This window comes from Nilaparvata lugens, chromosome 1 (genome assembly GCF_014356525.2).
Source record: "Nilaparvata lugens isolate BPH chromosome 1, ASM1435652v1, whole genome shotgun sequence".
Classification (NCBI taxonomy): domain Eukaryota; kingdom Metazoa; phylum Arthropoda; class Insecta; order Hemiptera; family Delphacidae; genus Nilaparvata; species Nilaparvata lugens.
Genome location: NC_052504.1, coordinates 60,631,867 through 60,656,294, shown reverse-complemented (window position 1 = coordinate 60,656,294; position 24,428 = coordinate 60,631,867). Strand labels below are relative to the sequence as shown.

Below are 24,428 nucleotides of genomic sequence, written 5' to 3'. Positions count from 1 at the left end.
TCATTATTTTTTTATTTCTAGATTGTATCCGTTCATGTATGGGATCCTGAAACTGGCACTGAAGTGATGACATTCAAGGAAGGTGGGACCCTGAAGAGTCGCACCCTGTCACTGCTGGGCTCCGACTATGTGATGGCAGCTCAGCAACTGAAGCCAGTGCTCACAGTGTGGCCGGTCAACAGTCAAAAGCCGCTGCATGCTCCCAGGCTGCTCTGCACTGGTCATGTGTCTGCGTTGGCGCCGAGTCCCGATGCTGCTTACATCGCTGTAGCTGTCCAAGAGAAAATCAATATCTATCAGGTAAGTTGATCCCAGTACTAACATGTATTCAGTTCTTTCTCAAATGATGATTTGTCTGTCGTCGATGATTACTTGTCTATTAATGATTACTAACTTCTTGGTGTTGTATACAGAGAACGAACTTTGAGATTCAGTCTTGGTGATAATGTGGTTGAGGGTCACCTGTATTGAGACCCTATAGGTGTGGCTCTCAAGCTGCAGTTTTTTAATTATTTCTATGACTTTTATCGGCAGAGAGATCCTTTTGGATGTTCTTGCCGTATCACCCAATGTCATTTCCTATCTACATTCAATTTTATAGGTTATATATTGGGTTCTTCAAGATTTATCACTAAAACTTCACACTTTTGCTGCAGACTTGTTGCTATATAATCTATTTTACCTATAAATTTATTTATTCTATAACTTAGTCATGACCAGAGAACTGGATTGTGTCTCTGGAAGTGAACCTGACTTGGTCCTTGTCGTAGGGTTGACATATAAACTATGTCAATAATATACTCTTCTTTAAGTTTGTTAACTTCGTCAAACATATAAATATGGAACATGTAAAGATAGTAAATATTCAACTCTATCAAGATGGCCTTGCTTGTGGGCATCACATTTATCAATTGACGTTTAGCTGACGTTTCTATTGGCCTCAAAGTATTCCTGCAATGAGTAAAATGGAAACTCCACTAACCAGATCTTACTTTTTGTCCTAAAGAACCTGTCGTCCAAGTTCTTTACCCTGTCAGGTAAGGCGTTTTAAATCCTTAGGGTGTGTGCCTGGCCTTTTAGAAGGTAATAAAAAAGATAATTTGGAAATAGACCGACACATCTAGAAAATACCTGAGCCTATACTCAATTCATGCAGGTGAACGGGCTAGTCAAGAAAACTTCAATTAATCTTGCCATGCCTGATTTAATAGGTTTCTACTATAAACTAACACTACAATTTGAAATAATTGAAAAATACAAACAACTTCAATAAACATTGGCAACTAAAATCGGACAAAGGAAACAACAATTTCATGTTACTTTGTTGACATTCTTCATCTGATTTGGGGGCGCATTACTATCCCTCATATAGATAGCAATACGTCACAAAACCAATCAGTCATAAAATAACAAATTAATTTCAATGCAAAAACTCAAGAAAGAAAAGCCCGTTGAACCCAATTTTCGTCGATAATAACCCATATACCCATTTCATAAATTTCGAATCCCCAGTTTTGATTGACATTCTTGAATGAACTTTTTGTTTCAATAAACTACACTTTCGTTGGTCTGTACGTTGCTTTATCGTCGAGGTAACAGTACCTTGTTTTTGGCGGTGAACTTTTACCGGTTGAATTTGGCTTGACGGCGACATCTTACGTCCCTAGACCTGTCATCTGAACGAGTGTCTTGAAGCGGTGTTACATAAAGTTGCGGAACCAAAGGGGTGGTACATGAAGTTGGTTTGGTTTCACACATGAACCGCTGTAAATAAATGTATTACAACATTAATTTCTAACTCTTCCTACAATTCATCAAAAGCTAAAACATTATTTATTGATTACAGATTATATAAATTTTCTCATTCTATTTGAATCCTCATTTCATATAGATTTTCACCTTTAAACTACTGATTATTTGTATCAAAATTAATGGATCTCCCTTCACAACACAAATACTTCAAAAGTTATGGTAGAATTTAATAAATTAGCGTTCAGTTAAAAGCCTTAACGCCATGAGAAAATACATTCAGAAAAATATAAAACTTTAGCAAGTCGCAAAATTAACATACTATTAAAAATTACATTCCAATTAAAAGACTATCATCCTGAATTTCAGCAATTCTCTACAGGAACAATAACTCAAATGTAACATAACTGAAAACTTTCTTCTCGACTTTCTATACTTCTCTAGAAAAAATTATAATTATCTTCCATCTTGATTTTTAATAAATTGATTTTTTATAAAATCAAAAGGACTATTCTCAATCTATATTATTAACTTGAACAATAACAGGCTTGTTTGATACAATACTCTGATGGAAGTTTCAATTAATTAAATTCCCTAAATTATATTTTAACCTTATTTTACGTACCTTAGCGATTATTTGAAGAAATGATTATTCGTGCAAGATGAAGAAACACAATTAAACTTTTCAGGACATGGCACTACTAGAAAATTTAAACTTTAAAAAAATAAAACTAACTCCCACATTAACTAATAAGATTATAAACTTGCCCAAAAAGGGCGAAACAAATCGACTACATCTCCACTCTCGTAGTGCTCTTAGCAAATTGTCCTCCAAAACGTAATCTGGTTTCTCGGCTGGGGAAACCCCCCATCACTGTATTTAGAAACAGGTTTCCTATAGGGCGACAGGGAATCAATTTGACCAATCGTTGCGTGGCTTCTAGAGCCTTAGGACCTCAGAGTAACTGCCAAATCAGTGCTTTGTTATAATTGTAATATCTTGCTATATTACTCCTTATCGCACTCTATGTCGCGACAGGGAGGCTAAGTTTGAGAGATAATTCCATAATCTACATTCCTCGACGACTCGGAGACACAATTTCCAAATATCTATCCTGGGAAACGCGAAGTCATGGCCGTTCATCATAGAGAGAGAAAACAATTTCGCTAACTCACTCACAATAATGGCTTCAGTCTTTTGCGTATTAATTTTACTATTATAACTTGGGAAAAGGTCTGAATTAAAAACAGTGCTCGGCACAAGGGCTAGTATCAGAAAACAATCCTTCTCCTTACTCAGCTTGGATTAAGGAGAGATGTCTATTTTCACTTTTCCTTTGGTGTTGTTGGAATGCTTGCCTCCTTTTCTTGTCTGTGAGTGAAAATAATCTTTTGCGTGCAACAGGGAGAGCAAGATTTATTGATTGAACTAGCCGTCAGGCTCGCTTCGCTCGCCGTATCCGTCTAGCCAGGGGGCTCCGCCCCCTGGACCCCCGGCTGGATCGTCCAAGAATGAGATCAGCAGGCTCGCTTCGCTCGCCTGCATTTTTCATTTGAGCATTTTTATCATATGTTAGGACGATCCTGTCGAGGGTCCAGACTAAACGTCTGGCTAAACGGATATGGCGAGCGAAGCGAGCCTGACGGCTAGTAATATAATATTCCCAGGAATAGCTCTGATTGAAGTATCAGTACCAAATCAATTTTTCCGCGATAAATGCATTTCAATCTTCAACTTGGTGCCAAACTAACAAAGTCAACTCAACTTAATGCCAACCTGACAAAGTTATTAATTTAGTTACCAGTTAACAACAACTGTTTCAAAGATGTACTCTCTCTAGATTATAGTTCTATATTAACATAATGGTATGGACATTTTTCAATTATAATTAAGAGAATAAGAAGAAGAATACATAGTCTGTATAATAAGTAACCGGACTGAGCTCAGGAAATTCTTTATTGGCAAAATATGTACAATTTTTCATTAGATATCTTCAAAGTAGTGCCTATTGGAGTCGATAGCACGCTGATACCGGATTTTCAAATCCCTGAACGTTTCCTGGAAGTCGGCAACCCCAATGCTGTCTAGAGCCCTCGTCGTAGCACGTTGAACGTTTTCCAGAGTCACGACCCGCATCCCCTTAAGTTGTCTCTTGATCTTGGGGAACAAAAATAAGTCCGGTGGTGCCATATCCGGGCTGTAAGGAGTATGTGGCAACGTTACCCTCCACTGTCTGGTGACGTGGAGGCAGGTGTGCGACGGAGCATTGTCGTGATGGAGGATCCACATTCTTTGTGAATGACCAGTACTACAGAGAGGTGCTCCGTCGACTAACCGCCCGGGTTCATCGAGTCCGTCCGGGGATTGCCGATTCGTGGATCCTCCATCACGACAATGCTCCGTCGCACACCTGCCTCCACGTCACCAGACAGTGGAGGGTAACGTTGCCACATACTCCTTACAGCCCGGATATGGCACCACCGGACTTATTTTTGTTCCCCAAGATCAAGAGACAACTTAAGGGGATGCGGGTCGTGACTCTGGAAAACGTTCAACGTGCTACGACGAGGGCTCTAGACAGCATAGAGATTGCCGACTTCCAGGGAGCGTTCAGGGATTTGAAAATCCGGTATCAGCGTGTTATCTACTCCAATAGGCACTACTTTGAAGATATCTAATGAAAAATTGTACATATTTTGCCCATAAAAAATTTCCTGAGCTCAGTCCGGTTACTTATTATACAGACGCTGTATACATGCTAAAAGACGACTTTAAACCCTCAAAAACCACCCTTAGAGTTAATATATTGCCAAAAGATTTCTTAGTGCGCCTCTAAAGGGCCAACTGAACATACCTACCAAATTTGAACGATTTTGGTCCGGTAGATTTTTAGTTCTGCGAGTGAGTGAGTCAGTCAGTCAGTGAGTGAGTGCCATTTCGCTTTTATATAGAAGAAGATAACGTGAGAATTCTCAGCTTAATAAAGATGTGTCGACAGTGGTTCAAGTAGCCCGCCGAGTCCAGGATCCTTAGAGCTTTCTTCTGCTGGAGCAGTACATCTTTACAGCCTGGTGCATGTTCCCACAACTGAAGTCCGTAGTGAAACATAGCAAAATACACCTCCACCAGATGCTTCCTGTAGATTAATGGCTTCAAACGTCTTAGTTTATAATTCTGGCAAGTCTCAGACAGATGCTGTAAATGTGACTACTCCAAGTTTAGTATCCAGTGTAAAACCCAGTAGCTTCACTTCTGCGAGATCATTATGTTGCCAAGAGTGCATGTTGTCTTATGGATTTTGCTTTCATTAAGCATAAGCTCGTTGATAGCGAACCACTGCTTGACTTGGTCAAAAATATCTGCTGCCGAACTCTTGAAAAAGTCTGGTGCTCTACCCCTTGCGAAAGTAATGGCATTATCAGCAATCATGAGGATGTTGCCCATAAATCCAAGGTCATTTACCATCACCAGGAACAGAACAGGACATATCACTGAACCTTGTGGCACTCCATGACGAACCCGTAGTGGATCTGAGTTCGCTCCATGAAGGGTGAGAACCTGCCTCCTGTCAGTTAGGTAGGTTCTGAAGGTGGCAAGGACTGGACCGCGCACTCCATAAGTAGCCAGTTTCTTGAGAATATCGTGCGACAGAGACTGAAAAGCCTGTGTCCGCCAGTGCAACAGACACTGAGTCACCCACCTCAAAATAGTTTGATTATAGCAACTAGCTGTGATAAAGCAGTAAACGTTGACTTTCCATGCCTGAAACCATTCTGGGCATTTGTAAATAGCTCTCTTCTTTCACTTATATAGTGTACCAGTTGCTTCTTCATGCACACCTCAAAAATGTTTGCCAGAACTGGAACAATTGAGATGGGCCTGTAGCTCTTGTAGGTCTTGCTCGAGCCTTCCATTACAACTGGTTCTTCAGTTCTACAAAAGATGGCAGTAGCAGCTAATCCAGCGCATAACGAGAAGGCATTGTTGGCAATGATTTATCAATGACAGTCAGGGTTCTTCTCAGATTGTGCTAGGCATTGGCGGAGATTTCAAAGTTAATCCTCATGGGAGTTTCAATGTGTTATTGTGTTAATAGTTCTATTATATTCATTGTTAGTTAGTTATATTAGTATTCTTCGCTAGTTGCATTTGGTAATGTTACTAGTTATTGTAATAAAGGAGTACCCAATTCTGATGTGAACTTAGGCTTTATTCAACAAAAACTGAGATAACTATTTAATCAGCATGTTAGCATTATTATTCGTGAAATGCTCAATATACTAAGTGAGCATTTATTTCAAATCTACTTGCCTCAGCCAAATAAAAAAAACTTCCTTAAAAATGTATAAGAATTCTACAACATCTGGGGCTTCCCAAACTGTTGCGATGCTAATGATGACAAACACATCAGGATGCGGTGCCCCGATGGATCTCCATTCTATAACTACAAAGGATATTTTTTTGTTTTAATTACTATTAGTGGATGCAGATTGCAAATTTTTGACAGTTGATGTGGGGTCTTACGGTAAAGAAGTTGATAGTGGGATTTTTAACAAATCCAACATGGGCAAGGAAATTCTGAATGGGAATTTATTTCCTGCCAACACGAACCTTCCCTATTCGGAAGTTGAAACAGCATTCAATGAAGCCCTATACTCGATCTGCGGTAGAAGCTACCGCAGCAAAGGCCCAATTCAATTTTCACCTATCGAGAGCTCACCGAGTAGCCGAAAATGCCTTTGGACTTCTGTGCCAGATTTTTCGAGTTTTCCAAACGATTATCAGTGTCAAACAAGAATTTTATGTGGAAAAATTACTCTGGTATCGTGTTGCTTACACAATCTCTTGAAAGAGACTCTCATTTGAAAAAAAACATCAAAAACCAATTAATACACGATCAAATTCAGCCACTGCCACAAAATGTTAGTCGACTTTCACGGCCAGGTGGATTTTATAGTAGTGAGGGGTTTAAGGTTGGGAAATCCCTGAAAAATTACTTTAATGAATAAATATATATAGGCCTATACCGATTTTTTTTAAACCTAATGCTTTTTCTGCCAACTAAAATGAAGAAAATAATTTTTCTGTCACTTGATATTTCATATTATTTTTTTAAATGAGTTATTTTACCAATTTTCTATTTTTATATATGACACATATAATCACATATATAAAAATGACAAATATAATATATATATAATGTATAACATATAATTATAGTGATACATATATAATGATATGTATAACATATACAATATAACATAATTATATATAATGACATATATAATACACATCACTATTTTGATAGTGTTTGATTTATTTTTATTCCTACAATCTCTGAAAGGAGGTTTTCAGTTGACATATTAATATTATATAATGATAAACATGAAATTTGTGTCACAATTTCAATAAAATAATATGCTAAAGAAAATTATTTCCTTTTTTAGTCAGAAAAACGTTGGCTTTCGACATTTTTTCAAATATGTGTTTAGTGAGTAGAAAGTTTGATTAAATAAGTACCGATACCTAATGTAAGTTTTTTCAATGTGTTCAGTAAGTGGATTTAACTAATATAAGGGCTGGTTTTACAAAAACTGGTTAAATTTCATCAAAATCTATTTTCAAAAAGGCTTCTCTGATTGGTTATTGTGAATACAATCACGATTAAAATTTAACCGACTTTTGTGCAACCTGGACTTAGTCTTGTTGAACCTTGAATACTAGTTTACTAGTTAATCAGTGTTTATCGAGAAGCCAATGAGAGTGGTCGTTCTTTTCGTAGCTCCGTTATCTGTTAGTAGATAAAGTGGAAGTTACTTTCTTACTTTCGTTTCTATTTCAATTCTGTTTGTTCGCGTAAACATGCATAAATACTGATTTTCTTCTTCTTGTGTGTTGGACCCACTTTATTAATTACGTGAGTAGATTGATAACAATTAAATTATTTTTCGTTCTTGTAGTGTGCATGCTCCCTTATATTAACTGTTAATATGGCTGACTGCTGTAAATGTAATTCAAGTTTTGCTAATGCTGGAGAAAGCATCAAGTGTAATAAATGTGCGGGTCTGTTTCACGCGAGTTGTACTAGACTTGGAACAATTGATAAGTTAAAAAGATGAATTCTCAAGCAAGGTCAGCCTGGAAGTGTGATGAGTGTATTCACGGTCCTGATAATACTAGTATAATAAAATAAAAAGTTGAATAAAATATTGGACTCTAACTGCGTACTGAGCTTATCAATTTGTTTGAGCCTAAGATTGTTGCACTTAAAACTGACGTCGATTCTTTGAAAAAGTCCAGTGAAGAAACAAAATTAAAATTTGAAAAACTCTACAGATCACGATGAGAAGTATATAAAGTTGGAAACGGCCATTGCAGAGCTTGAAAAAAGCAATTCCCAGCTACGAGAGGAAGTAAATTTTCTACAGCAGAGGTCGAGGATTGAAAACTTAGAAATTGGGGGTTTACCACGAACTGAAAAGGAAAACATGAAATATTGGGGGCTGTTGCTAAGTTGATCGGGGTCTCATTTAAACAGGAGGACATTGCTATAGCTCATAGAGTGCCAAACGCTAGGGGTGGTAGTAATATCATCGTTAAATTTGTTGCAAGAAGAGTAAAGTTTTCGTGGCTTGAAGCAGCGAAAAAGAAAAAAAGACATTAATGCAATCGATCTTGGTTTGGGGCTCCCTGGATCTTCTGTGTACATCAACGATCATCTGTCTCCTTACAACAATCAGCTTCTTGGAAAGGCTAAAGAGTTGAAGAAAAGGGGAAAACTGGAGTTTGTTTGGGTCAAGAGTGGAAAAATTTTCGTTAGGAGGGATGCTGCGTCCCCAGCCAAGAAAATAGTGCGAGAGGCCTCTTTGGAAAAGCTTAGTCAAGGATAAAGTAGTTTGAGTGTACTGAAAATGATTTTAACTGTGAGTAAGAACATTTCTGAATGTTATTTATTTTTCCTTCCATTAAGACTATGATATTCTTTTCATATAAGTTATTTTGCAAATAGATCTTAGATCTTTGTTGGTTCATTTATTTGTAAATCTGTAGTTTGAACTATAGTTGCTTAAAGTCCTCGAGGAGGAGGAGGTGTTTCTGTTATCATTATTTTTTCATTGGTTTTCGTATATTTGTTTCTTTAACTCTAATTCAGGTTGTTGCTGTTCTAAGGATTTTAATCATAAACATGAGAGTTTCATTTTAGGTATTATTGATTTTGAATATATATATATATATATATATATATATATATATATATATAATATATATATATATATTATATGCTTATCACCTCTCGATCCCTTTCTAAATGATAAAATGTATACATTGCATCTTATGGTCATTCTCTGATTCCGATCGTATATTGACAAAAATACTTTTCAACTGAGTTTTATTCTAATAATAAATTTAACACAACACCTTAGTCTGTGTGCTGATTACAAGTGAAAGAAAACTTTAACGCCAATTCAGTGGTGAATCTTATGATATCATAACTAGGCAAATAGGTCTTATAAATAAATTTATTATAATTAAATAGGCAAATGGATTACGATATCACTAGATAGATGGTGTAACTTATAATTTTTAATTTTATTATTATTGTTCTCAACGTTATCAAAGCAGTATCGTGTTTTTTATGTGATGTTTCTCCATGCGAATTAGTCATTTTAGGTCCTTTCTAGTAGTTTTGTTCATTACTACATATAGTGCATTATTTTTTAATTTGAATTTATATTCTTAATCTGTAATTAATAATAGTGAGTTGAATTACTATGATAATCTATGAATGATATGTTAATATATCTACATTTTATTGTGGGTTCCTACACGCTAGTTGAGGAGAATCAATTTCTCTATTTTTCTATACCTTGGTATCTTTTTTATCTTTCATTTTCGTTTTCTTCCTATATATGCTCTTTTCTATCTCTTTTTCTAATTGTGTGTATGCCACCTAATCATTAATATAAAATTTTGTATATTATTTCCTATCAATTATGATGGAGGATGAAAATATTTGTGTTCTATTGAGCTCTGTTGATGAAGTTAATGATTCACATATTTCATCAAGTCATAATTTTACGATCCTTCATCAAAACATTCAAGGGATTAGCAGCAATTTTGATAAGTTTGTTACATATATTAACTGCTGGAAAGTGAGGCCAGCGATAATAGCACTGACTGAGGTGTGGTTGGATACAGATGAGCAGGTGTCCCAGTATTTTATTGATGGCTATGAATCATGTTCAAGTGTTTCTTCTTTCACGAGAGCCACTGGCTTGGTTGTTTATTATTCCACTGAATTAGTTGGTTTCAACTGCAGTGTGATGGAATGTAGGGTGGAGGGCGCGAATATTCTTTATCTCTTCATTGCACCTTATCAAACTACAAATTCAGTCTCATTGTGCTTTATCGATGGCATGGCTTTGAATGCGATAGATTTCTTACTAGTCCTGATTCTATTTTAAACGTTCCTTCTGTCTGTGACACTGTTATAATAGGTGACGTCAATATCAACATTTTGGGGTCTGGTGATAACAAAGTTGAAGATTATTTAGAAATACTTAGCTATTACGGCTTCGAATCAATAATAGATATACCTACCAGAGTGACTGAGACCACATCATCCTGCATTGATCACGTATTTATTCATCTCGAAATTTTTCTTATTTTGTAAAATGCGCAGTTATTGAGGATTTAATTGGCGATCATAGAGCTGTTTCATTGACAATTCCAGCTAACTTAGAGAATAACTTGAGGAACTCTTGTCAAGATAAATATAAAATAGATTTTGATAAACGGAATAATTTCCTGCTGTCCCATGATTGGGGTGATGTTTTATTCAGTAATGATGTGAACTATAAATTTGATAAATTTCTTGAAGTCTTTTAAAATTACATTGCGTGTTCAAAAGTGAGAGTCGAATCTCGAATAAATTCAACAAATTTAAAGAAGCTTAAACCATGGATAACTGATGGTCTATGTGCAGCAATCCACTCGCGCGATAAATTATAAAAAAATGAAAGCAAACCCTGAAAAGCTAAGGATAAAAAATAATTTAAAAACTTATTCTAGAAAATAGAAAAATGGATTAAAATTGAAAAACAAAAGTATTATTCTACATTAGATCAAATGCCCCCTCGGAAAAAATAGCTAGTTCTAAATAAACTGTGTGGAAATCCGAGAAAAACTAGATCTCATGATGAATTGAAAATAGCTAGTTCTAAATAAACTGTGTGGAAATCCGAGAAAAACTAGATCTCATGATGAATTAAAAATAGAACACAGGAATGAAATTGTAACGGATCCAAAAACAATAGCAAATCTATTCAATGATTTTTTTGTTAACATTGGCAGAGACGTTTTAGCTACTTATGGTGCAGCTGATGATGAAAATGACTATCATAACACCTTCAAGGAAAGAAACCATCAAGCGTCTATGTTTTTTGAAGCTGTTACCTATGATGAACTGTTAATTTACATAAAACAATTAGAAAATGGTACTTCTTCTGGAGATGATCTTATATCTTCTAGAATTTTGAAGGATGTTGCTCTGACCATTGTTCCCATTCTAGTTGGTATTTTCAATTGCAGTCTATCTACAGAAATATTTCCTTCTGGGATGAAGCTAGCAAGAGTGGTGCCAATCTACGAATCCGGTTCTAGATTTAAGTTGAACAATTATAGACCTATATCTCTGCTGTCTGTCTTCTCAAAGATATTGGAAAAGATAGTGAAAAGAAGACTTCTCAATTTCCTCAACTCATATAACTTTTTCTATAATAAACAGTTTGGCTTTCGTGAACGCATGAATACAGAAATGGCTCTTGAAAGATTCATGTCGGTTGTTTTCTGTGGCTTCAACTTCAGGCCAGCGCGCTGTGTTGCAGGACTGTTTTTGGACATCAGAAAGGCATTTGACACGGTTAACCATTCAATCTTGTTGAATAAATTATCTAAGGCTGGTATCAGAGGCATTGTTCTGGATTGGTTCTCTTCATATTTGAAGCACAGACAGCAATATGTAGCTATTGGGAGAGTGAAGAGTGAGGTTCAGGGAGTGGACTGTGCTGTACCACAGGGCTCCGTCCTTGGACCAGTCTTGTTTCTCATCTTTATAAATGATCTCTATTCGTGTGAGTTCAATGGTATGCCTGTGTCCTTTGCAGATGACACTGCCTTGGCATATTGTGGACTGGTTGGCCCCAACTTAGAGAGAATGATGCAGGATGATTTGGATAAGCTATTACTCTGGTTCAGGCACTATCAGCTGAATACAGCTAAATCTTACAAAAACAAAATATATATTGTTCACATTAACAACACCATGGACACTGCCTTCTGCACTGAAGTTTCATGGTGCCTGTGATCGGAATGACTGTGACTGTGAGGTCGTTGGTGAGACCAATGCCATTAAATATTTAGGTGTGATTGTTGATAAAAAGCTAAACTGGTCTCAGCATATATCTATCATAAAACACTATCTGTTACTCGTCCTGCGAAAATTCTATTTCTTAAATAAATTTCTCCCTTTAAATGTTCTTAGGCAGTTATATTTTGCATTTGTTGACCCAAAAATATGTTGAGGTATTAATTGTTGGGGCTTCACCTATATTTGTCAATTGAAGCCATTGATAACGGTGCAGAAATCGATAGTCCGTGTTGTAAATAGAAAGGGTAGATATGAACATTCTTTTCCTCTATTTCAGTGCCTTGGATGTTTACCTCTTAGGCCCAATTTCACCAAAGTTTCTGAAACCGCCGGTTTCGAAACTGTGGTTCCTCGCTGAACAGAAGTTTTGAATGCTGACGGATTTCACCAGCACAAACTGACCAAAGATTCCGAAACCGTCGTTTTGGGGTATTGTTTATTTATTTATTTACTCTTATGGCTTTTATCGGCAGAGAGATCCTTTCGGATGTTCTGCCTTGCCGTATTACCCAATGTCATTTCCTATCAACACTCAAGTTTATAGGTTATGTCTTGGGTTCTTCATTTTTCTCAATAAAAATTTGCACTTTCACTTCCTGAGTTACTATTTTGTAAATTTTAAAATCAAGAAAACTATTTTCAAACACAAAATCACATTTAAAAAGCAAAAACTATAAAAATGTTGATAATAATATTGAACTGAAAATTTCACATTACAATTTTCTCCATGGCAACCAAATACATGGGGTATTGTGAAGGCAGTGAACCCACTTGACGTCATTTTTATAACCTAAAAACTTCGTTGTGCTCTCGTAGTTTGTTGTTCTAACATTCAATACGAATAAGAATCTTCATTATTAAAGACATTGTTAACAATGCATTTACAAACGTCAATAATAGGTACTAGATAATACATAATAGTACTAGCCTGCAAATATTTGGTCTAGTCAATCACATAAAATTCCTGTACGGTATGCTATATAAAATTTAGGCTGCAATGTATACCGTACTTAAAGACAGATGTATGCACAAGATTTTTTTGCAAAGTAGTGATCCTGAGCTTTTGAGCTCTGATATTATTCCTATTTCTGAATAGGTGATTGAATTTCTATTGTAAGTGGACATAATATTAGAGTTTTTTCTAGGTTCAATGAGAGATTTCATTAATCACATGAATCATTAAGGAGTACAGAACTATCATCTAGAAAATTTTGTACTCCTGTTTTGGATTTACAACTAACTTTGAGATTAAAATCATCAGCAAAAAGAAATCCTGCTTTATGAGTACCTTCTATGTTACAAATTATGTCATTAAATATAGGCTATTAATGAGTATTGTTCTAAGTATGGAGCGTTGAGTGACCCTATACGAGTGTGGTGAAATTCGATTCTGTCGTTTACGGCCAAACAGCAGATTTCATTTCGTTAAACTGTTGGTTTGGTGTTTGGTGAAATCGGGCCTTAGATATATGTATGTGTTTAAGGTCCTGTATATGTTCTTGGTAATGTCTAGAAACGGTGGTCATACGTTGTTCAGGGATGTTCCCAGCTATCGAACTAGGAGAGTGACAGCTGATTTACTGAGACTTCCCAAATCGTATACCACTTGTTTCCAGAAATCGTTTGTATTTCTTGGCCCCAAGTTTTTTAATAACATCCCAATTGAAATCAAGAGGGTTCAAAATCAACTTGTTTTCAAAAAAGAATTCTTAGATGGCTCAGAGGTCTTATGCCTGACCATTTAGAATCCTTATTTAATGTTATTTCGTAGTTTAAATGTAATTTTGGTGGCTTGCAATAAGCATTAGTAAGATGAGCTGTTATTGGAAAGTGTGCAAGGTGAGTGAATGTGAGAGTGAATGGTTGCTAGTCTTTTCTTTCTCTTTTCTCTTTTATTTTTCTTTCTCCTTTTATTCATGCATTTAAAATTAGTTGAAGTGATATTCATTCCTGCTTGCAAACGTGGAGTATTGTATACTTCCAGCAGGTAGTATTTTTTATTCCAATTCACAAATTTACCGTATTTCTAATAAAACATACCAGTATTTTGTTTTATTAATCTTCCATTAATTATTTTTTATCTTACTGAGCTGTGTGTTTTTGTTTTTCTTATTGATTCTGATTGTGAATATTTTGAGTTTGAATAAATAAAACTTGAATTGAATTGAAATAGTTCATTTTTATTTCTATTTGTCTTACTTTTAGAATAAGATGTTTCTCATGAATGTTATGTTAGTTTAATGTTACCGTAATCTTTTAATAAATGTTATGTTCGTTTTTTAATACCGTATGTTTATTTGGAAAGTTTAATATGTTGTAAATTTGAAAATGGAGAGTTTTATTTTATTTATTTATGATCTCAACTATGAATGATTGGAAAAGGTACAACAGGCTTGAAGTCTAAAACTGTTCCTTTCCCAAATTTGGATAGAAATAGGTTATGTTTATGGTTATGTTTAGGTTACGTTTTTTGTAAACGAAAATGCTCCCATGATTTAACATTTTGTTCGAGCCCGACCCGGTCGCGGTCGACATCGGAAGTTTATCTTTAAGCGCCACGAACACGTGCATTTTACTTTTCATCAGCTAATGCAGTGCTTTTTATATTTATCTGTATCTTACTGTTTTTGTTCAAATACAGATATAGTGAGAAAAGCAACAGCTGATGAGAAGTGAAATGAGCGTGTTCGTGTCTCTCAAGCTTGTACGCTCCTTTAGACAAAGCAGATAGCTATGTATCCTTTTCTAACTCCGAACTGTTACCAAATCGTTTGTTAACGATGAGATAATGATAAAGTACTACTGCCAACAAGTATGAGTTATCCAATTAGAACATAGAACTAATATTCTTGCTGTACCGAACACGTAGACTGATGGGAATCATTCGGACACATAAGTAGAAATCCAGCTTGATTTATACAATTGCCTGGCAGTCAGGCTTCAACAAGTAATACGCAAATATCGGGGGACCGATAGAGCTTCGCTCTGGAGTGCAAAAGCATAGAACACTTATAACGGAAGAGGAAATTATAATATGTTGATCATGTCGATTAATTTCTTGCCGGATATTTCTCGTAAGATTAGCGGATTGAATGCAAATAGTTCCAACAGCTGAGGCATTATTTTGTTTCACTCCCACACACGCACTCGCTCACTCACTTCCATTATTGTCAGACGAAATTTTCATCTGTTTTTCCAAGGATGAATATACTTTTAATGTACTTCAGCGAGTTATCCCAGTCCCAGGGATAAGACCTACTGCAATCGAATTTTTATATCATAAATCTACTTTGTTCCAAATTTCGTGAGAATCTTTAGAGCCGTTTTCGAGATCCGGTGACATACAAACATATAACCAGAAATTGCTCGCTTGATATTATAGGATAATGATTAAAGAGCTTGGATACAGAGCGCTGTACTGTTGTAGTTTGATCAGTTATAAATGAATTTGGTTTTACAGGTTTGCTCGGGTTTTTTGATGGGCACAGGCATTCGCCACTTCCAACCGATAACTGTGATTGGCTGGAGCTCGGACGGCAGTCATGTTGTGTGTGGAGGTGATGATGGGCTGGTCACTGTTTGGAATATTGCTCGAATTGTCACTCGAGATGAGCGTCCCGAACCAGAGCACACGTTCTGTGATCACAAGCTGCCTATTACTGATATCGCCATTGGAGGAATTCACACCAATGCCAGGCTTGCATCGGTGTCTGCTGATGGAACCTGCAGGGTAATAAATCAATTTGTTTTTCGAATAGTTTCTCAACTAGAAAATGCCTTTGAGCTGTGCGTCTTGAATGTGTTGATCATGTTGATATGTTGATTCTTTGTTATATCTGTTTATATATTGAATATGCTGATATTCAAAGAAGTGCAAACAGTTATTCTTTTCTCAGTCGAGCTAAACTAGCAAGAAATGGTGACGTGACAACTATTTAGCAGAAAAAGGAATCTTTCTTGCTCCTCATACTGGTGTGGTCTTGGAAAAGTAACCAGATAATAACTTGATTTATTCAAAGTGCGGTGATATTAAGTGCAATATTTGACTATAATTTGGTGTTTTCATCATTCTAAATTCAAAATTTTCATCTCATATATATTTTTGGACAGAAATCCAACTTCAACTTTCCACAGTAAGAACATAACCTATTTTCATGTTATTATATATCAAAATTTGGGAACAGAATAGTTTTGGGCTATGCCTGTTGTTCTTTCCTGATCATATTCATATGATTTGTCATATTGTATTAACAAATATATGAATAATTAAGAAATTATCGATTCTCAATCAATAAATCGATTTAATAATGTGATTGATCTTACGTTTAGGCCCATATTTCATAAAAACTTGGTGCTCCTACAACCCAACCACAACTGGTCAGTCAAATCCAATATGCACAAGCGGCGTGGTTATCTTCGACTGGTCACTAACGATAGGACATGCATGTGTGTATATACACATGTCTTCATACATTATTGTGTTACCACAGCGAAAGGCGAAACATTTTTTGAGGTTAGGTTTTTGTATTTTCGATTTTTTCTCCACTTCACTCTTTGAGGTTGATTTTTTTATCATTTTATTTTTTATTCTCTAGTGGTTTATTTATTTTTATTGGTTGTTTATCTCGCTGTTGAAAAAACATGCATGATGAACATGTGTGTGTGTGTGTGTACATGATGAACATGCATGTACACACAAGTTGTGTACATCATGCATGTCCAACCGTTATTGGCAGCTCTGTCTGTTCAGTATGCTGAATTAAAATAATAATTTTGAATTCAATATAATCAAATATAGCAGTGCATTGCACATTAAAATAGATTCAACCTCATAATCATTGTTGTGATTAATTAATAAGAGTCAAGGAAATAGAAGATTCCACTATCATACCGCCGTATTTGATTTAATGTATCTTACCTCGAATAATACCAAACATCTAACAATAATTAAAGCATAGAGAAAATATTCCTACATTCACGATACATAGTTTTGATGTGAATTTCAATAATAAATTTCAGGCAACACGCAAAGCTTGTCCCACACATCAACAAACTTTCATTTTTATTACAATCAGCATCAAAATTGAACAATACCTAACGTAAATTTGTTTAAACTCAGAAAAACCAGTTTCCAAATTAAATTGAGCCCCACTTTCCTACATCTTCGTTTGTGGCTGATAAAGTTAACCAAAATTTTTGTCGAGCAATAAGAACTTCTTAATTTAAAAAAGAGAAAAAAAACTGGTTCCAGGGTCCCATCTTGAGTAGCCTCTAAAACGCATATCAAATTATAACAAATTCATAATAATGTATTTCAATTGTTCTTTTCAGATTTATAGTCTGACATCAGGCAAATCATTGCTAACTGTTGTGTTCAATGAAGTGCTGACATCTGTGGCGCTTAATCTGGTTGAGACTGATCTTTTTGTCGGAGGCACTTCAGGAAATATCTTCCAAGTAAATCTGCAAGCGCCGAATGGAACATCCGTGGAGCAAGCATTTTTCGACCCAACAATGAAACAGAGTAGCAAAGCTATTTTCTCTGGACACGAGAAAGCTGTTACCTGCTTGTCTTGCTCTGAGAGCGGTGCAACCTTATTGTCAGGCTCAAACGACGAATCTGTGAAGGTTAGTATTGAGCATAGTATATTTCAATTTCTTTTTCTGTTGAATTGTTTTTGTCATACCACTATTCACTGTATGTTGAATTAATGAACTCAACAAAATACTCAATACATCTCCATTTTCTTGTATCAAGAATATCAACCTTCTTCCACTCGCGCGGGCGGCAAATTGGCTTTAGCAATTTGGATTTTTTGTTATATTTCTTAACCTGGTGATCAGAGAGTGGTGGGAGTGCCAAGTATTGCCACAGTATACATACAGTATGGAAACTTGGCTAGTACCCTGGCGCAAAAATCCGCCATCTTCTTAGGAATTTCCGCATTGTAATAGTATTGATAGGAGGTTCGGATCACTTTACTGATCCGGATCAATTGATCTCGTTCACTGCCACGAGCCAATCAGAAGACCAGGATTGGAACTTCCCAAGGTCACGTGACGTGTCTAGTATTTGTGCCATGTAAAAAGCATTGGTTAGATAGGCGTTTGATTGACAGTTTCCATTCTGTACATATTCTGTGGTATTGCTCCCTCACTATCTTCCCTAACTTCTTCAGCCCTTATCCAGTTTAGTTGGTGACTTGCTTGAGCAAGGAGTGGTTTTTAACGTGTGACTACCGGTGGGAGTCCAAATTGCCGCCGCGCGAGCAGATGAAAGTTAAAATTAATAATGTGATGTAATTATTGAACAGAGACTGGAACAATACGATTATTTTATTAATGTCAATGTGTTTATCAATGTATAGGTATTTCTTAACATTCGCTCAGACTGGAACAACATCATAATAATGATGATTTATTAAAACTGTGTGATTATTAATTAATCACATTATTATACCTATCAATTTTTAGCATTATTAAAGTACAATTGAATCAGTGAGTGGAAAGATGTATTGATTAGAAATGAGTTCATGCAATACTGAAGGTTTTTATTTTTTTGTATTATACAATTTCAAACTTCAAGAATCTTTGAGACTAAAAACCTGAGAAATCACTATTCCTCCCAGTTCTGATTCTCTTCATTGAGTTATATATATTCTTGAGATTGAAGGATTATAATTATTCTGATTGAAATTGGATTACTCACATTACTGATTACATTGTTCATCATAGTATGGGTTTCCAATATTTTATTATACTTTTTTGCAGTTGTGGCATATTTCTAGCAAGCAGTGTCTTAGAACAATAAGTATGAAGGGTGCTGTTACCAACTCTTTGTTTATTAGAGCAACCAAAAATATGTTCGATCAGAATGAATTGAAGAGAAGTGTTATTCTTCGTCCCTTCCAAAAATCTATCTCTTCTGAAGAGCAGGTGAGTGATGATTATTACTTCTCAATCAATTTTATATTGTAATCTAGTATATAATCTAGTACATATTGTAATAGTATAACCATAACATGGTACACCTAGTATTCCTAAAAAAAATATTTTCGCAAAGTTAACCCAGTCAATAAAGACATGCTCAAAATGGATAAAAAATGTATTACAGGCAGTTTCGGGATTGAGAGTAACAAATCAGTGTATGGAGTCAATACTAGCTTTCATCCTGGGTGCAAGCGATTGAAAACCCAAAAAATCCATGCAAACTAAGTCAACATAAGACAACCTGGAAATGTGACGATTCTGTTATTAACAAAAGCAGGACATGAATGATTCCAGTGAAACCATTGAAGACGCTATCAAATCATTGAAAGTTGCTCGCTGACAATTTTCGCTCATATTTTTCTCTTTTTTTCCCTGCCTTCTTCACCATTTCTTCCGTTTTCCACTCCTCTTCACCCTTTATTCCTTAGTTTTATACCCTCTACCTGCCTATTACATCAATCAATCAATCAATCAATCAAGTTTTATCAAACAAAATATTTACATTGGAGGTCCCACTAAACCCGAAGGTTTTCCAGTAGGTGCCTATGTAAGTATACATAGTAAATTATAGAATCGTACATTACAAAGAAACAAAATTAACAAATTTGATAAGAGGAAGAGAAATTTTTTTTTTTTTTTTTTGCATGCAAAGGGAAGTTGGGAAGTTAGAAGAGGATGTGAAGGAAGGATCGTGGTGAGGAAGGTAAACTTATCTAGGAACTAGAATAATAAAATTTAAGAGAAGAAATTAGATAAACTATTCAAGTAAAAGAAAAATATAAATCAAATCATAAAAAATGAGTATTTACTATTTATGAAAACAAAAGTTATAATAAACATACATGGGGGAAAAATTGAGAAATGAAGTTTGAATTTCAAGAAATAATTATAAGTGGTCGCTCTAGCTGGCGGCAGTGACTCAACAAAATTAATTTTCCAGCGAAATCTCTGCTTGCTGTTTCTTTATATGAAATTATTGTTATTTATTACATAGCTAAGAACATCACTTTTTGAATAATCTCGAATATTCAGAGGCAATTTATTAAATAATTTAGGAAGTATGTAGAGGAGTGATCTTTTTCCATATATATTTCTAAATCGAGGTAACTGATATATAACTGGTGATCTTAAATTGTAAGGAGATGGTGGAGCAAAGGATCTGTATTGAATATTATTCTTGAAAAATATTATAATCTTGTAAATATAGAAATTCTTTGGAGTTAGTGTATGGTAAAAAAATTGTACATTAGAAAGATTATTGAAGTTAATATTTAAGTTGATAAGAGGCAATCGAGATGTTATGCACTTCAGGGTTCTTAATTGAATTCTTTCTACTCTGTGCAACAAATAGTCAGCTGCACAGCCCCATGAATCTATACCATACCTAATGAAAGACCCTATGAGAGATTTATAAATTAGGTGAAGACTGTTGACCGGAATAGTTTTATGCATGTAAAATGTTTTTGCGCTTGATGCTTGAAGTTTTTTTGAGATGTAGTTGATGTGTGGATGCCATTTCATTCTACTGTCAACTATCACACCTAGGTATCGGGTATCGTCAACTTGAGTTAGTGATGGGCAACTACAAGTTTGAAGTGATTTAGAAAGACAGAGGCAGTCATGAATGATAATTTTTGGAGTTTCATTACATCTCATATGTGGTGATTTAAAATGCATTAAAACTGTTTTCTCTTATTAATGACTAAATTTCTGTCATGTGACCACCTAAGAATCTTATTATAGTCAGATTGCAACAGTTGCTCTGCAACTTTAAGATTTTTATGCCCAACAATTAAAGCTGTGTCATCAGCATACATAAAAATGTCACCATTTCTGATTAGGCTTGAAATTGAGTCTACATATATATTGTAGAAGACAGGACCCAAGATACTACCCTGTGGGACACCAATATCGTCTTTTTGAATAATTCGCTTTGATTGTTCCACAACTTAACCAGAAAGTATCTGTCACTCAGGTAACTCTCAAACAACTTTAGAACATTTCCTGTGATTCCAATGTCATGAAGCTCATCCAGAAGGATATTATGCTTCAGAGTATCAAAGGCCTTCGAGTAATCTATGAATATTGCTAAAAAATGAAATCTATCATTCAAAAAATTATTTATTTTGTGGGTAAAATTTAAAAGAAGTGCTTCTGCAGATTTCCCTTTTTGAAAGCCGTATTGAACATTTGACAGGATATTATTATCAGATAGGTATTGATTTAAATGGATTGATAAATATCTTTCGAATATCTTCTCAGGCACTGATAATTTAGCTATTGGCCTGAAATTCTCCAGGTCATCTCGAGCACCAGTTTTAAAAATTGGTCTAACAATGGCTATTTTTAAAAAGTCTGGGTATATGCCTTTAGAAATCGATAGATTCATCATTCGACAAAGAGGATTTACCATATGCTCTTTCAGGGCTTGCAAATCTGAAACGCCAATATCATCAAAGCCTGGAGACTTATTTGTGCTCATATTATTGATAATTTGAATAATATCATCATTACTTGCATATTTAAGGATGAATTATACTCAGATGGCACATGGACTGAGTCGTCAAGGATCAAGGGACATAAATGTGTAGTTTTCCTAATATTTCTGATAAAGGAAGTAGCAAAAGCTGAACAGACACAGACTCACACTTGTCCAGCCGTTAGTGGCCACCATAAGCATGTGCCTATTATGTGTATCAAGCACCTAATGGTGGCCACTAACGACAGGACAAGATGAAGGAAGCTTCTAACAGTCTTACAGAGCTTTCTTCATCCTTGCCCTTCTTCTACTGGTCTAGCAAGCACATAATATGCACATGTTTATGGTGGCTACTAACGGCAGGACAAGTGTGTTGAACATGTGTGTAATCACATTACATTGTTGTGCAATCACAGTGAAAGTATTCGAAGAAACTTTTTAGGGGTTATGTTTTTGTATCTTCAATTTTTTGTCTTTTATTTTTTCTTCGCTGCTCTGTTTCAGTTTTTTCTTGTTCGAAGACATGTCCGTTCACTCAAGTTCGACACACTTGCCCTGTTGTTAGTGGCCACCATTAGCATAGTAGATGCAGGCGTATGTTTAACGCTCTGCAGAAATTCAGCAAATAGACATATTATCATGACTTTTTCTTTAAAAATAAATTAAATTATCTCTCTACATCTCAGCTACAGAACGGGGACTGTAGCAGGGTTTGTTTTCTAATTAGAACTTTCATAACTAATTTAGCGATAAATTTAAATATTTAAAAATTTTAATGTAATTTATATTTCGAATTGACAGAATGAATACTGCATGGAAATATGTACAGATCATGACATCAGCTCCAAGTGGACAAAGGAAAAATCATTTTCTGACAAACATTCAAGAAGTTCTACGTTTGAAGATATTGCTGACAATTCTCATTTGGAGGACATGAAACTTGAAATCAGCAGACTTCGAGACATCAACGAGAAGTTGTATAAATTCAGCATTGACCATCTTATACGGAAGAGACAAGAAAATTGAGATTCCGACTTGATGAAGGTACTGTGATGAAGTGATCTTAGAAAATGTGTAGCTCTATGCTCTACTATTGGCTATTACTTCAATAATTTTCATTGAAATATTATAAGCTAATTTATATAGGTCAAGTTGTTCTATGTACTACAGTGTAACCAAGTTTATCCAGACTAACCGGAACATAAAGCTATGTTGTTAATTAAATATCCAGTAATGAAATATATTTCATCCTTCCTTCAACTCAAAAAATGTTTAAGCAATCAGTCTATAACTAGCCACAACTCCTTTGTGCCTAAAGAATATTTCTGTTCAAAATAATATTTTGTCCTTGATTTTGGACTGATAATACAGACATTTGTTCTAGATATTCCAGATATTCGACACTTGATCTGGATAAACTAGGTTCCACTGTACTACTCAACTTAGTATGGAGTAAGGCTTAAATATTCAGATGATTCGACACTATGTGAAAGTTACATATTTTGTCTTGAAATGATAAAATCTATATTAATTGAAAATGAATTCAAAAAATAAATAAATAAGTGATTTCCTTTGCTTGTAAAGAACAACACTGCGATGGGTTTCGTACTTCTAAATTCAAACATCTGCAAATCCATTCAAGAATCATAAATATTCATCAGAAATTGTAATAGAATCTTTTGAGATTTATAATCTCCCAAGTTCTAATTATTGAAGCCTGAACTAATAGTTTTATTCAAGTGTTACAATCTTACATTTTGTTGTTATTTCTAAGTAGAAAGTTTACAGATCTCCATTTTTCCATGTTTTTCTTTGATAAGTTGAGAGAGTGGGACAACCATTTCTAGTCGATTTGGTGAGTTCAGTTGCGAGAATAATATGCTTTCGATTATTGCCAGCATATTTACCCACTTGGTGGAAAAATATTGAAAAAATAGGAAAATAATCTCTTTGTCTGCAGTATAATTTTGCCAGTTGTTTTTTAAATAATTTAGTTGAGATATTTCATATTCCTACTAGCAGGGCACCCGTGCTTTGCTACGGGAATTGAAAATTCTTTTAAAAGAGATATTTATAATCCAAATTCAATCAAGATCGTTATAATCGTTTTTTAGATCCATCATACAAACAAAAATAGCTTTTAAACAGGATTAATAAAATTGATACAGTCTCGTCACTGTCATAGAATCATAGAATTTTGTATTCGAAAAGGTGCTCTCCCTAGATAAAAATGTTAACACGTATATTATATTCCTATTCGCTATGAGGACTTAGATAGGGGGATTTCAAAAACATTGGAAGCGCCCGTGGCGGAATTTTCTCTAATTTAATTCGTCAATTAGGCCATAATTATTCATCTGGGAGGATAGGGATGTTGCATTATAAACCCAAAATAGTTGTAAAATAATAGTATTATTAGTAAGGTCTCTCTTCAATCAAGTCCTTATTCTCAAACAATAATTGTTTGGCGAAGAAAATATATTGTAGCTTTCAATGGAATTTGGAGAAAATTTGAAACTTATAGAAAACATGAATTGGGGTACCTTACATTTTTTTAAAAATCAATACTTTCCTTAGCCATGGGGGTAGCCGTCTAGTTGTCACCCCGACTACTTGACACCTGGTCATTTTGGCCAGTAGGCGACTACTTGTACCCTCGTAAAAATATACCATTGCCGTCAAGTTGTTCCTCCGACTACTTGACATCTACTGGACCAAAGGTGCCAACTAGTCATGACCGTAAACGACAACTTGACACCTCGCACCCTCGCGTCATGGTG

General features: G+C 35.2%; 1 protein-coding gene across 2 annotated transcripts in view; it reads left to right on the top strand.

The window, feature by feature from the left end:
• LOC111047148 (WD repeat-containing protein 18) overlaps positions 1-24,428 on the top strand; it is a 132,490-nt gene that overhangs the window by 51,131 nt on the left and 56,931 nt on the right. For both annotated transcript variants that reach the window (XM_039438569.1, XM_039438562.1), the window contains exons 2-6: positions 22-300; positions 15,640-15,909; positions 17,511-17,807; positions 18,951-19,115; positions 22,450-22,692. In XM_039438569.1, the coding sequence (XP_039294503.1) occupies positions 22-300; positions 15,640-15,909; positions 17,511-17,807; positions 18,951-19,115; positions 22,450-22,674 (1,236 nt within the window). In that variant the 3' untranslated portion in view covers positions 22,675-22,692. The remainder of the gene's footprint in view (positions 1-21; positions 301-15,639; positions 15,910-17,510; positions 17,808-18,950; positions 19,116-22,449; positions 22,693-24,428) is intronic.